The following is a 16267-nucleotide window of genomic DNA, read 5'->3' as shown; positions in this document are numbered from 1 at the left end:
TTACAAGTGTCTGTAAATTCGAGAAAATTGAAAATAAAGACTATTATACCGAGGTAATAAAAAAATACACCGATATTGAAATCCATTTCGGGTAAACGACGACCAAGTACGTACACTACATATACATAGTACTGTATACCAAGTACCTACGTACAAGTCAATAAAAATACGTACGTATTTTCTATACGTAAGGTATACTTCATTTTTACCTTTTCGTAAATGTAATAATTTCGATAACAATGAACAAACTCAGAAGCTATTACTCGATACGGTACAGTGGTTTGGCTTTTTCTACCTGAATAAACAGGTAGAGAAAAGTTGCAAAAAGGTATAGCATAAGGAATACTTACCCTACACAACTTCTGGGTTTCTTCTTGGACCATTACTCGAGTAAGTATATCTTGCATTGGTTGTATTGTTGAAAAACGATACTAAAAAAAGAACCAGGTACGCTTTTATTCCGAGTATACTTCATTTTCAACTCGATAGTACCTACGAGAGTTTGATATTGGTTGGTAAAAAGCACACTACCTAGTTCTATATAATATTTGTAGTTAGGCAGTGGATGGAAATTGTGACATTGTCGTCGTCGTCGTTCGTCGATATGGAAACGAATTTCTCGCACGAATGCCGAGTAAATTTCGCACAGATAACGTCGTTAACCGAGCTGATTTATGTTCTCGGCTATTGAAATTCGCGCATCAAATTTCAAAATACGCGAATCGTAAATTTTCGCCGAGCTCGTTTGACCGATAAAGCGTGAAATCTCACCAGTGACACGACGTTCGCGTTGTTGCTCGCTCCCTCGTCGTTGTGTGTTTTTGTCGCTCCGCCGACCCCCCCCCCCCTCCTCTCCGCCACCGTCTCTCCTTGCCAATCTAATAGTCGTCGAATTATTTACGTTATTTTGTAAAAGCAAACAAATTTATTGCAATCGCGTATTCGCATTCGCAACTTTGCCAATGCCAGTGATATTGAAATACCCGAATATCATTTTATATCGCCTCCGGGTTGTGCTCGTGCTCGATGCGAGGCTCGACTCGGCTCGTTCTCATCGTCGACATCCGTAATTCACTATTTCAACGTTGTATATTGTGTACGTATACTATGACTATACGCCAGCATAGTACAGAAGAGGGTGAGAAAACCATAGAGAAAGATACGCGTTACGCAACCCCCCCCCTCTCCCTCTTCCACGTCATGCCAATGCTTGCCTCATCTCCTAAGTTTCTTTTTCACAAGGCAATTCACGCGGGTATATACGAGTCGAATTCGCGAATACACGCGCCACGTACGCATAAATAGGCTACATACAGTTGTATTTTTTTCCATCAGTCAGCGTTTCCTTCCCACAAATTTCTATCATCGAGTGCTATAACAACGAATACTTGGTGCAAATATGTAGACGCATACATATACTTGTGTATACAGAATTGGTACAAGATACTTCAATAATACGAGTATACCCACGTGATTTACATATTCAGTGCGTGTAGATTGTCGTTCAACGCCGGAGGCAGATTTTAAGGAAGTATAGGAGGTATAACCCCCGTCTCCCTAGATCACCATATTTGAGGAATTCGGCATTTGTCGGAGAAATCGTCAATTTGCCAACAAAGTCACCGATTTATCCTCAAAATGTGTATTTTTTTTCTGGAGATTTTGCTCTCGACGCTTCGCTGGGGCTCAATTGTTTCTTTTCTGTGTATCAAATTATTCATAATTGTGCTTTGAAAGTACTCTTGTTCAAACTTTTAAAAATGTCAATGATGAAAAAAATTCGATTTTTTACATCGAAATTTCCTACAGCTGTTTTGCAGGGGTGTTGTGATGCTATATTCTTGATGAAAAACCCATCAAACATATTATTTTTTGAGGGGGCAGAGTTTAAAATAATCGTATTCACCCCCCCCCACACTGGTGAGAAAAAATAAAAAATTTATAATGCAAAAATTGGAACCTAATTGGGCTCAATATATATGAAAAATTTTCTTCCCGTCCACTTTTATTGAAGAAATGAAACTGGTCTCACACAAATCTGTTAGGTCATCAATGAAATTCATCACATTCTCCGATGTATTTTGAAAGATGACTCATCCATTGAAGCAGCATGTCTTGTTTTTAAAGGTGAATACAACAAACTGGTTTTATTACAGATCTGCTGGATATAGTTACTAATAATAAAATCCATAAGATTCTGCAATGGAACCAGACAACCCGGTTTTTAAAATCGAAGATCCGTTTCAAAACTGGTTCATGCATTAACTGGTTTATCCACTCATGAAAATGGAGAACGAAACAGCTGATTTCATAAAAATCTACACATTATACGCTCAGGAAAATTATCCGCATTCGCTGGTAGAACCAGACAAACTGGTTTCCAAAAGTAGTAAAATGTTTCGGAACCAGTTCATACAACAAGCAGGTTTTGAAATTGATGGACTAATTTACAGAATTCCCTGATTGAATTTTGTGCTTTTAGAATAAGTAGTTATAAAATCAGTGTTGGTGAAGTACATAATTTCAAATATGTAACTGGTTTGATGGAGATGGAAATTATTTTATATGTCTCAAACCGGTTTGAAAATTGAGTTTTTGACTTTCAGGCAACATTTTGAGACATCTGTGGTTGGTTAGTCAAAATATAAAAACAATCTCAACAAATCAAACGACCAGAAAAATCAGTTTGAAGTTTCAAGAGTGCATGACTCCCAAATGTTGTCGTGGATTTTGAATTTTAGTAGGTATTGATTGAAACTAGTAGATTGGTAATTTTTCATTTTTATTCAATCTTAAATAAACTGAAATATTTCTCAATAAGACGTTATGACCGCACTGCGAAAACCAATTTAGTGATGAACTTTTAGACCAATTTGATGATTTTTGAAGACATTTTTTGTGATTTAAAGGATTCGTAGACTTTTGGGAGGGAGAGGGGGGGCTTGCTTCAATTCAACTCTGACAAAAAATTATCATTTTATAGAACAACTATAATTAAGAGAAATACGCAAACATGGAAAAATTCCAAACTATTTGCCAGCATTTTTCTGTCTTGAGGGGTGGAGGGGAAAGGGGAGACACCCCCAACCACTCCCATTCAGCACCCCACTGACTGAATTAATTTGATAAATCGTTCGCCAATTATCAAAGCAAAACGATATTCCTTATTTGAGAAAAATAATGAAATTCCAAAAAATGGAGAACAGAATGGGGTAAATTACCAAACATAAGTAATTAACCACACCTTGCCAACCAAAAATTGATTAGAACTTTGATACTTGATTATTTGCAAATGATTTTTTTAAAATTCTTCGTAATAAAAAGTTAATGGTTCAATATTTACCAAATACATATTATTAAAATCTACTTAACAAAAAATTTCCAGAAATTTGCAAAAATAACCTGTAATTTACCAAAAATTATCAGTAAATTACCTGAAATTACCAGTAATTTACCTGAAATTACCAGTAATTTACCTAAAATTACCAGTAATTTACCTAAAATTACCAGTAATTTACCTAAAATTACCAGTAATTTACCTAAAATTACCAGTAATTTACCTGAAATTACCTGTAATTTACCTGAAATTACCTGTAATTTACCTGAAATTACCAGTAATTTACCTGAAATTACCAGTAATTTACCTGAAATTACCAGTAATTTACCTGAAATTACCCGTAATTTACCTAAAATTACCCGTAATTTACCTAAAATTACCCGTAGTTTACCTGAAATTACCAGTAATTTACTTAAAATTAACAGTAATTAAAATTCGGTAATTCACCTGAAAGTACCGGTAATTTACTTGAAATTAACAGTAATTTACTTGAGATTAATTTAATTGAAATTACCAGTAATTTACTTGAAATTACCAGTAAAATTTATTTGAAATTAATTTAATTGAAATTACCAGTAATTGACTTGAAATTACCAGTAACCAGTAATTTACCAAAAAACTACTGACTATTCACCAAAAATTCAGGGAATAGTTACCACAACGTTACCGGTAATTTATCAAAAAGTTACCGGTAATTTATCAAAAAGTTACCGGTAATTTATCAAAAAATCACCTGTAATTCACCAGAAAAATACCAGTAATTTACCAAAAAATAACCGATAATTAACCAAATAATTACCAGTAATTTACCAAAAAAAAATACCAGTATTTAACAAAAAAAATAACAAGTAATTTACCAAAAAGTGCCAGTATTTTACCAGAAATTACCAGTTTTTTTTTCAGTTGGTTACAAGTAAAAATCTCCATCTCGTGTGATACAAAAGCTTAAAAAGCTGCTTACTCGATAACAGTACAGTAAGTACTAAGTAATTACTTGCAAAAGAAAAAGGACCCCAATATGTGTAGGTAGCAACGTACCTAATTGTTCGTTAGGTGCATGAAACTCGATAAGACCAAAGAAAAAGGGATGAGAAAAGAAATCACTATACTCGAAGAATTGAATGTAATTTAGCGTAGGTTGGGAAAAGATACTTACCTACAAATTGAATAAAGAAACGAGTAGTTCATCGCTAATTACGCAATTTTTTAGAGTACTTTTTGGACTATTGTAGGCTACTACGTACGTTAGTAGTGTACCTTTACCTACCTAAGGTTTTTAATGCGCTGTTCGGCAGCTCTGCTCGACTCGATGAAACGTGTTTTTCAAGGTCGCAACGGAAGTGTTAGCTTTTATCGAAAATGTAAACAGAAAAGCTTAAGATTTAATTAAACATACGCTTTCTAAAATTGAGCATCGTTTGGTATAGGATTAAACTGTACGAACACGCTTCTCTGTATAGTAAAGTAAGTGATTTGAAGAATATATTCGCTCTTTCGTTCGGTTCGGTTCGTTACTTTACTACGGAGAGGGGAATTTGTTGATGCCGAAGCAGCGGGAAAAACTCTTACTCCTCTTCTTCGTTATAGAGAAGAAGAAGAAGCTTGGTAACGCATTAATGACTTATTGGAGGAACATATCGAACCATCGTATCACATCGCGGAGCCATAATGACGTGGCTATTTTTTTATTTTGTTCGAAATCACGAGAGAGAAAGAGAGGAACAGGGCCCGGAAAAGCGGATCAATTATGAAATAATGTTAGATTTTTGGGTAAACGCGGCGTAGTATACACAGCCGTTTAAATATTCGCCATCGTACATACGCGGCAACATAATCAATCATTTTTGAGAACCCCTCACGTTATGATAGCTTGTCATGTTGAATCCCTCGTGTTTAACCAACATCAACCATCAGGTTACTCAATCCTTCAATCTTGCAAAGCACATAAATCATTTCGCTGCCGCTCCGCACGCTCGTGGCCGCAAAATATCAACGCCTCTTTAATGCGACGCGCCTGCAAAAGTAGATAGAGGTACATCTTCAAAAGATGTCGAACGAATTAACAATAAACGAGTCGGATTTGCCAGCGTAGAGCACCAGTGTTGTCGGCGAATCGGGTCACGAGCGGCAGAATTATCCAGCGTGTTTTGGTTAATTAAAGTCAAAAAGGTTAGAATTTAATTTTAATAATAGTATTTTACGTCATTAATCTTGATAAAAACGTGGTAAGCGTAATTTACAATGATGTGCGGTGGGTGCCTGCCTGTATAGGTACCTAAGACGTTTGCATCACTGTGCAAAACGACGAGCGAATCGAAAAAATACCCGAAAAGAATCGAAACGGAGAAGGTTTCGTATTTCGGCGAAAATATTGAGAAAGTCCATTATTTTTATAATTTATCATCATTTTCCTCTATACGACGCGACGTGATGCTGTGTAGCGTCGCATTCGTATCAAAGAACGAACATGAAGATCGGGGTGCTTTCTTGAAATCGCTGACGTGACGTTAACTGGAAGTGATTTATATGCTTGATAATTGGAACTAATATTTTCGATGTGTCTTGCATGTTAAGCTGTGTGTGAAAATACAGGACTTGGTGGAAGGACGAGGAAAGAGGGTGAGGAAAAAGTTTGTGCGGATGATTGTTATGGTTAGTTTTGTAAGCATTGAGTCGCAGTCGTACAACATCGGACTGATGTAGTTATTGTTTTTGAAATTCACTTTTAGGATTCAAAACCAGTTATGCAGCTTTGAATTCAGATAAACTGGTTTAGAGGTTATCATTTCTGGATACAAAACCATACAGTCTAGTTTTAAACCCGGTTTGGTGAGTTTGAAAAAATAGTGGAACCAGTTTTCAAAGTTGTCAACCCAGTTTTATTGCCTGAGTTCAGCCAAACTAATTTGAAGCTCACAATTTCTAGTTGAAAACCTCTGAGTCAGGTTTTTGAACTAGTTGTGTGGGTTTTAAAACTGTTGAAACCGGTTTGCAAAATCATAGAACCGGTTTGTTACTATGAACTCAGTCAAATTGGTCTGAAGTTTTTCAATTTCTGATAATAATGTACCATACATCAATATCGGGTTCTTAACTCAGATGCATAGGGCTTCAAACCAGATAAAAACTAGTGATTTTTTAAATTACATCAAACCTGTTTATGACTATTGCTTTAAATCCATCCAACTGGTTTCACACGATGACTATTATTTGTGTCATACCACAGGTAATGGGCCCATTTGGTCGATATTGAGTTATGGGTGGGGGGGGGGGTGAAGTAGATCTCCGGAGCAATCATATGAGCTGGATAGAAGCCCAAAAAGTGCAAAAAAAAAACTTCAAAGAAAATCCATAATTAAAAATTTGAAAAGCTCAACTTTTGAGAAAATTGCCTTCAAAGTTTTTTTTCTGAAAAAAGCAGAAATTTCATGTAATCCCGAAACCTTTATACCTAAAATTGAAGATTATTGTTTCTGATGTCAAATATTACTACCCACCTGCAATAGCGATTTCTTTTACTCAATCTTTTCATGTGTATGAGCATTTTAAGCCTGAAAAACAATGATTAATAAATTAAAATTTTGCATAAAAATTCATTATTTCTGTTCTAAAGCCAAAAAAAAGTATTAAATTACATTTTCTGTCAAAATTCAACTTGTAAAAATAAAAATTGTAAAAAATTTTTTTTTCTAAATTTCTTCCCGAGGTGAGATTTGAACGCATATCTCCTGTTCAGCAATCCATTACCATTGCCACATGGCTAGTGCTGCAGCTAGCTAAAACATGTTTTTGAATGGCATACATGTTGCCACTGGCGACTATGGTGCAGTATAATTCGGAGGGTATTTTTTCGGAAGTCTTCGGAAATGAATTTACCGCAAAAAAACAAAATTGACCAAATGGGCCCTTCTTTAAAAAACTTTAGTTCCGTTTTTCTCCGCTTGGGGAGCAACTGCGGCCTTGATACTTTAACACGCGATAGTCGGATATGTTCTACGTCGAAATCCATCGAAACCTTGATTATCAATTCTCTCGACTTTTTCACTAAAAACACGATTATCTCAATAAATAGAATGGACTAAATGGTTCCATTACCTACGGAATGACACATTTTATGGCTTCAAACCCTTCATTATTACGCTTTTCAACCCGCCAGTGTGGTTTTTGAACTAGTTACATGAGTTTAAAAGTTAATGAAACCTGTTTCTAGTGACATCAGTCCTGCTTTAATTGCTCTGAGTCTGGCCAATATGGTTCCCAGTAAGTCATTGTTGACAATTAGGGTTTTTAAATCCATTAGTCCGGATGTTTATCATGTTACATGAGTTTCAGAACTGCTGGAACTGGTTTTCAACGATTAGATACCGGCCCTCTTTGTTGCTTTGGATCTGAATAAACTGGTTGAAAACTTCAAAGTGGGTCTTTTCTGGCTTTAAAATTTGTCTATCTGATTTTAAACTTACTTGTCTGGGTTTGTATTAAACACACCATTCTGGTCCTTGAAACAGGTAAATTGGTTTTAAAATTAGTGGAACCCTCTTTCAGTGATATCAAACATGTTTGTTGCTTTGAATTTGGATCTAGACAAACTGGTTTTCAGTTGGTCATCTGTTTTCAAACCAACAATTTTCAAACCTGCTGTCTAGTTTTTGAACTGGTTACTATACTTACATGAGTTTCAAAATTGGTTGCACCAGTTTTCACTGATATTGGACTGGTTTCAAGCCAGTTACATATACATATGAGTTTCCACTGTGTTGCTTTGGATCAAGTCAAACTAGTTTCAAATTGGTTGTGTCTGGTTTTAAACCTACCGAACTGATTTTTTAATCCCTCACTCTGGTTTTTGAACTGATTATATAGATTTCAAAATTGGTGAAACCGGTTTTCATTGATTCCAGCCAAAATGGTTTAGAATCGGTTATTTCTGGCCAATTCGGTTTTGAAACATATCAGTTTGGTCATTGAATCGGTTACATGGCTTTCAAAATTGGTGGAACCAGTTTTTAGAGATAGTAAACCAGCTAGTTGTTTTGGATCCAGTCAAACCGGTTTCAAGTTGGTCGTGAGTTTCTGGTTTCAAACCAACCAATCCTGTTTTTAAACTTTTCAGTGTGGTTTTTGAACCAAGTTTATGCGTTTCAAAATATGGATACAGTTTTTGTTGATATGAAACTGGTTTGTTACTTTGAATCCAGCTAAAATGGTTCAAAATTGGTTATTTCTGGTTTCAACCACACCAGTCTGGTTTAAAAACTAGTTATGAGCGATTTGAAATTGGATAGAACAAAATTCATCAAAAAATATTGAGAAATACTCCAGCCTATGTCGGATTCTTTCAAAATAAAAAATTACCCATCTGCTTTCAATCATCACTAAAATCCAGAACCCATGACACTATGGTAGAGTTTTACACTCTTGAAACAACAAACTAATTTTTCTGGTCCTCTAATTTATTCAGATTGTTTTTATATTTCCACAGACCAATCGTAGAATTCTCAAAATTTTGGCTAAAATTCAAAAACTCTGTTTTCAAACCGGTTTAAGACCCATCAAATAATTTTTATCTCCATCAAACCAGTTGTACCCATACATAATGTTTCACAATAATTGAACTCAACTGAAATTATTTCTCCAATTTATTTTAAAATTATTCAAAAAGCACAAAATGCAATCTGGAAACTTATACCTTGAATCATTCCGTCAATTTCAAAACCTGTCTATGGTATGAAGTGGTTCTGAAACACTTGACTAGTTTTGGAAACTAGTTTGTCGAGTTCTTGGAGTACCAGAGAATGCGGAAAATTTTACTGAGTGTGCGATAGATTTGTATAAAATTGGTTCAATTCTCCATATTGAAAAATGGATAAATCATTTATTGGATGAACCAGTTTCAAAACAGCTCTTCAATTTTAAAACCAGTTTGTCTGGTTTCTCATCATACCTGCATAAAACCGCTTTGTTGTAGGTACAGTCTTTTGGTTTTGAAACCAGTTTGTGTCTGCTTTCATTAGAGTGTGACAAGTTTCACTATAGTCATTTAGACCATCAGGAGAAATCTGTTGTTCACATCATTACAAATAGACTATATTATGGTTAGTGGATGAACCAGTTTTAAATTCTCATCTTTTGGACCCAATTTGTGTGGTTTCGTTGAGGAATGTGTTCCATAGATTGTGAAAAACTGTCCCATCCTCTTAACAGAAATCATAATTGGATAAACTGGTTATGGTTAAGGGATGAAGTCTTTCAAAATAGCAGCTTGGTTGTTGAAACTGGGTTGTCTGGTTTCATTGGAGAATGCTTCGAATTTCAGTAGCCATCCAACAAATCTATGTGAATGTTATAGTACTCACATTGAAAATGAACAATCTGGCGAATGGATGAACCGGTTTTTGAAACAGTAGCTTGGTTCTTGAAACCGGTTTTTCTAATACCATTAGAGAATTTGACAAGTTTCATTGGCTATTCTACAGATCTTTGTGAAACCATTTGTATTCAACATTGAGAATGGACACACTGGTTAGGTAATAGATGAACCAATAATTTTGAAACACTTGATCGATTTTCAAAACCGGTTTTTTATGACTACTGATTTTTAAACCCAGTTTCTCAGCTTGTAACGGTCAATGCAGCGAGTTTCGTGTAGATCTGTTAAGACTTCCTGTACACCTCAGCCAAACTCCAACTGGTTTTGAAAATAATTGGAATAGAAAAACCGGTTTTGAAAATCTGTGGAATGTTTCAAAATTGGTGAAATCATTATAAAATACTGTAATATGTGCATTTAGGTACTTTAGCTTTGGTAGGTATGTTTCTACAGCCAATTTTCCCTGTACCTCGACTTTTATGTGATGCTTTTTTGAATTGGTAATACCTACCCTTCTCCTCCCCCTCCAATAACCATAATTAATTTGTATTTTAATGAGTTTGGGAGATACAGAAAAAAAGATACATATTTTTAAAATACAATTGCCCAATGTCTCAGAAGTACACAGACGCACCTCTACTTTTACATAGGTAATTATAAAAATATTAAGAAATGAAATCAAAAGAAACTGGCACAATTGCAGGTGTGTAGTTTGTATAAATCTTATAGTAGCTGTGGAGACGTTAACGAAAATTATAATAGGATTGCGGTTAAAGCTTATTCGCAGCCAAGGTAACGCACACAATTAGCTATAGCGTAGACATTATAATATAGAATGAGGAGGGCAGCAAGGTGGATTGTACTTGAACTCGAGTTGGTGGTAGGTATTTGTGTGTATGACTGGCATGGCATGGCGTTGTGTTGTGTGGGGGCGAAATCGAATTTGCATTTTATGAGCTCTTGAGGGCAGTTTGAAACGACTAAATGTAGTCAAGTTCGTCGTGCATTAGACGGCGGTGAGTTGAAAACCACATTATAAAGAACAGCTAACAGTGAGCTGGGCCAAGTTACTCGTAGCTGCGATGTTGTATATTTAAGTCATCGTGCTTTGTTTCGACGACATCGATGCGACATTTACTGCGTAGTCGCTCGTCTTATGTTTATACGTATATTTTAAACGTAGTAGATTGAATACTCGTATAGTATTTATCGAGTAAATATTTAAAATTGCTCTAGGATAAGGGCTGGTATTTTTACATGTGAAATATTATGTTACAGGGAGAAATTACCAGAAGATGTAACGAATTCAAAATACAGATATTTAGAAGATATACACGAGTTGATACGCGATTTAGAAGGTAATTTAAATATTCGAATATCTACGTAGATATATCTAATTTATATATTTTTTTTTCCCCGCGAAAAAGTAGCTATAAAAGTATCTAGTACCTGTATTATAAATGCAATATTTGGCTCGAGGTGTGTAGAACACGTTGAATTTATTATGAAGTTATCTAACCCGAGGGCGAAGGGTTATTGCGAGTTTGATACCTACGTAAAAAAAAAACAAAAAAAAACAACCAAACATTTTACCAGTAACCTGTAACGGTTAGTTTCCACATTATACAACAGTATGAAAAGTGTGTTGCGAGAAAAAAAGAAAGAGCGTTAAAAAATTAGCATCGAGTGCTCGAGTTGAGTTCACGTTTTTAAAGGGTGAATTTCGCTTTCGCATTTCGCGTGCCGATGCCGAGTTCGCGTGAAATCAATGCGAAAAGTAACATTTGTTTTACGTTATCCGCCGATCCCATCCGATCCGGCAGCTGTACGCGATGCGATGTTTTAAAAGATACGTAGTACGTACTACGAATCGAGTATACAGTGAAAGCTCGGGTGAAATCGAAAATTCGCCACCGATTTAAAATCGTCCGTGTTTTTCTTCGACAAGTTCACACTTAAACAGTTGCCGAGAACGAAAGTTTTATCCGTTGAAATACTCGGTTTTAAACAATGTTGGTTTCATGAATCCTTCCTCCTCTCTGACTTTATGTAGTGTTGTAAAATTTCGCGCTTCTCGGACTCGATTTTGTTGGTTTGGTTGTACGATAATGAATGGTTTGTTTTTTGTCGTGTATCTGGGAATTAGAGTAGATAAATTTTGGAATGGATCGAAAACTTGATTAGTGGTCTGGTTCTTGATTCTTCTGAAAGAGGGAAGGGAATATCAGAGGGGTAAGATTGAAAAAATAAGTCAATATGAGGGTCATCCGATAGGTTACCTCTCCTTGAAATTTTTGTCATGAGACTGCAGGAGCACATCAAGGCGTTGTATCTGGAAAATAATTCGATATTCGAAATCAGCACCTTCGAATTAGTAACAATCGATATGCTACTCAAGATTTAGGATTTTTTGGAGTTTTGACCAAATTTTGGGGCTTTTTGAACCCTCAGGGGAGTCAAAATTCTATTTTGAAAATCGAATTGTTGAAAATAAAATGTAAAGTGAAGTAGTCTATAATGTAATTTTTTCGAATTTTCAAATTCCGTAAGGTTTGACAATTTCGCAAAAAATAATCATTAATGAAACCCCCCCCCCCCCGCAGTTCTCTTAGAAGGGTCAGAATGGAAATTGTAGTAATTATTTCACTAGATCATCTGGAGAAAAAGAAACTGTCGAAAAACTAGAGTGAAATTGCGCCAGACTTCATTTAGATCGAATTCCTGTGAACTTGGACGTTTCCAAAGGAGATGTTAATAAAATTGCATAACCAGTTTGCCGTAAATACGATGATCAATGTTTTTCGCATTTGTGTCTCACGAAGAATGCATTTTATGTGGAAAGTAGTTGCGTACAAAATTGATCTGCATTGAATTAAATTTTCTATCGAAAAAATTCTGTGCCTTTTTAGTACAATTAATCATCTCCAAAAGCCGTGTAGCTGGAGGAGGGGGAAGGGAGACTGAACCATACTACTCCGAAGGCATCTATTTTTGCAAATAAATGTTCGTTTTGTTCTCATTGAAAATTTATTTCAACACTAGTATAATTTTGGAACGTATTTGATGAAATTTTGTTCAGATTTCAGTTTCAAAAATCTACTGGAGGCTCCAGTAATTTCGAAAAAGTCACTGGAGGCTTCAAAACTACTTGAAATCTACCTGCAGTCGTCTTCATAACATATTAAAATTAGTTTGCAGCGTTACAAAAACCTGCTGGAGACTCCAGTAATTTTCAAAAAGTCGCTGGAGGCTCCAAAATGACTGAAACCCACCTGAAGTCGTCTTCAGAGTGGGCTAAAATTGGAGAGCAGAGTAAATGTCGGCTTTCCATCTTCATTTGATGAAATTTTATGAACATTTAAATTTTCAAAAATGTGCTGGAGACTCCAGGAATTTTAAAAAAGTCGCTGGAGGCTCCAAAATGACTGAAACTTACCTGAAGTCGTCTTCAGAGAGTGCTAAAATTGGAATGCAGAGGAAATTTCGGATGTCCATCTTCATTTTGTGAAATATTGTGAAAATTTCAAGTTTCAGAAATCTACTGGAGAGGCTCCAGTAACTTTCGAAAAGTCGCTGGAAGCTCCAAAACTACTTTAAATCCACATACAGTCGTCTTCATAGCATATTAAAATTAGTTTTCAGAGTTTCAAAAATTTGCTGGAGACTCCAGTCATTTTCAAATAGTCGCTGGAGGCTCCAAAATAACTGAAACCCATCTGAAGTCGTCTTCAAAGAGTGCTACAATTGGAATTCAAAGTGAATTAATTGGTTTTCCAGCTGCATTCGATAAAATTTTGTAGAAATAATAACTTTCAAAAATCTACTGGAGGCTCCTGTAATTCCGAATAAGTCGCAGGAGGCTTCAAAACTACTTGAAATCCACCTGCAGTCGACTTCATTGCATATTAAAATTAGTTTGAAAAGTTTCAAAAATCTGCTGGAATCTCCAAAAATTTTCAAAAATTCGCTGGAGGCTCCAAAATGACTGAAACCCACTTGAAGTCGTCTCCAGAGAGTGCTAAAATTGAAGAGCAGAGTGAATTTCGGCTTTTCATCTTCATTTGATGAAATTTTATGAAAATTACAAGTTTCGAAAATGTGCTGGAGACTCCAGGAATTTTTGAAAAGTCGCTGGAGGCTCCAAAATGACTGAAACCCGCCTGAAGTCGTCTTCATAGTGTGCGAAAATAGGAGAGCAGAGTAAATTTTGGCTTTCCATCTTCATTTTGATGGAATTATATGAAAATTTCAATTTTCAAAAATGTGCTGGAGACTCCAGGAATTTTCAAAAAGTCGTTGGAGGCTCCAAAATGACTGAAACTCACTTTAAGTCGTCTTCAGAGAGAGGTAAAATTAGAATTCAGAAGACATTTCGGCTGTCCATCTTCATTTGATGAAATATTGTGAAAATTTTAAGTTTCAGAAATCTACTGGAGGCTCCAGTAGTTTCGAAAAAGTCGCTGGAAGCTTCAAAACTACTTGAAATTCACCTACAGTCGTCTTCATAGCATATTAAAATTAGTTTGCAGAGTTTCAAAAATATGCTGGAGACTCCAGTAATTTTCAAAAAGTTGCTGGAGGCTCCAAAATGACTGAAACCCATCTGAAGTCGTCTTCAAAGAGTGCTACAATTGAAATGCAGAGTAAATTAGGTATTTGGCTTTCCAGCTGCATTTGATGAAATTTTTTAGAAATAATATCCAACTTTCAAAAATGTACTGGAGGCTCCAGTAATTTTGAAAAAGTTGCTGGAGGCTTCAAATCTACTTGAAATCTACCTGCAGTCGTCTTCATAACATATTAAAATTAGTTTGAAGAGATTCAAAAATGTGCTGGAGGCTCCAGGAATTTTCAAAAAGTCGTTGGAGACTCCAAAATGACTGAAACTCACCTGAAGTCGTCTTCAGATAGTGCTAAAATTGGAATGCAGAGGAAATTTCGGCTGTCCATCTTCATTTGATAAAATATTGTGAAAATTTCAAGTTTCAGAAATGTGCTGGAGACTCCAGTAATTTTCAAAAAATTGCTGGAGGCTCCAAAACGACTTGAAGTCCACCTGCAGTCAACTTCGCAGCATATTGAAATTAGTTTGCAGAATGATTTTCGGCTTTCCAACTCCATTTTTTGATGAAATTTTCTCGGATTTTCAAGTTTCAAAAATTTTCTGGAGGCTTCAGAACTACTCTAAACGGTCTGAAACAGTTTCCAATCGATTTGGCAGGTCGAAAATAGGGTGTATTCTAAAGTTGAGATTTCCTGTTCACTTTGGTAAGATTTTGATTTTTTCCCTCATTTTTAGCCTAAATTTGATTTTCAAAAATTCATTAAAAATCGAAAAATGCGCTTTAGCACTTGAAATTTTGACAGGTGTTGAACTTTTACCTGTTCTTTCGATCTACTTTTGTACGGTTTAAAATTTGCTTTCAAGTCCTGTTTTGGAACACGAACTCTGCGATTTCAGGTGACCTAGCCCACGTAGAAAAAACTTACAGGGGGCAGTGGTAATTCACTACTTAACAGTAGTGCTAAGCAGTAATTCACACCACATCAGTAGTGCTTTCAGTACTTGATTCATTACTGGACAGTAGTGTTGCACTGCAGGGTAGTGTGACTTCTGCAGTAATTCACTATAGCTTAGTAGTAAAGTAGTAGTTTCTAACTACTACTCAATAATACTTCACCATTCAATACACCACTCAACAGTGGTGTTTACCTATTCAGTAGTAGTGGTTCAGTAGTTATTTACTACAGCTCAGTGGTAGATTAGTAGTTTTTAACTACACATTGGTAATATTTCACCATTCAATGAACCACTCAACAATGGTGTTCACCTACAGAGTAGTATGGCTCAGTAGTTACTTACTACAACTCAGTAGATGTGTTGTAGTTTTTTACTACACATCAATAATTATTTACCACACAATGCACCACTCAGCAGACATGTTTGCCTACTGAACAGTAATGGTCTAATATAGTTTACTAGCAAACGTACACCTTACCAGTGATGTCATCAACCAATTGCCCTGCTAACTAAAAATACCCCAATTAGGGTGGAAGAAGAGGAAAAAAATTCAAAAGTCTTGAAGAATGCTATGCAGATATCAGATTATGTATATATGATTTGAACATGAAGGATTGCAGATTCAAATTTAGGGTCTAATGATCTTCAACAAAAAATTCTGTGTCATTGAAAATCCAGATTTTAATACCGATATTGTACATTTTTTTTGAGAAGATTTGCAATTTTACACCTTTTTGAAGCTCATTTTGGGTTTTGCAGTCACATGATCTTCAAACATTATTTCTGGGCATTGAAAATCCCAATTTTGATACCAATATTGTACTTACTATTTTTGTATCTTTTTGGAAAATTTTCGACTTTGTACCTCCCCTTTGGAGTCCATTTTAGGAAGTTGGGATCAAATCGTTCTCAAAAATGCATTTTGTGTCCAAATATATAATAAAATTTAATTTTTGGTTTTGAATCTCCGCTGTGGATATTGTTTTGGGGTTTACGATCAAATGATTTTCAAAAAGTAAGTCTGATCTACACCATTGAA

General features: G+C 35.5%; 1 protein-coding gene across 2 annotated transcripts in view; it reads left to right on the top strand.

The window, feature by feature from the left end:
- Gycalpha99B (guanylate cyclase 1 soluble subunit alpha 2) overlaps positions 1 to 16267 on the top strand; it is a 671156-nt gene that overhangs the window by 133560 nt on the left and 521329 nt on the right. For both annotated transcript variants that reach the window (XM_065366355.1, XM_065366356.1), the window contains exon 4: positions 10986 to 11065. In XM_065366355.1, the coding sequence (XP_065222427.1) occupies positions 10986 to 11065 (80 nt within the window). The remainder of the gene's footprint in view (positions 1 to 10985; positions 11066 to 16267) is intronic.

Source organism: Planococcus citri, chromosome 5 (genome assembly GCF_950023065.1).
Source record: "Planococcus citri chromosome 5, ihPlaCitr1.1, whole genome shotgun sequence".
NCBI classification, from domain to species: Eukaryota; Metazoa; Arthropoda; class Insecta; order Hemiptera; family Pseudococcidae; genus Planococcus; species Planococcus citri.
This window is presented reverse-complemented; position numbering and strand designations above follow the sequence as displayed.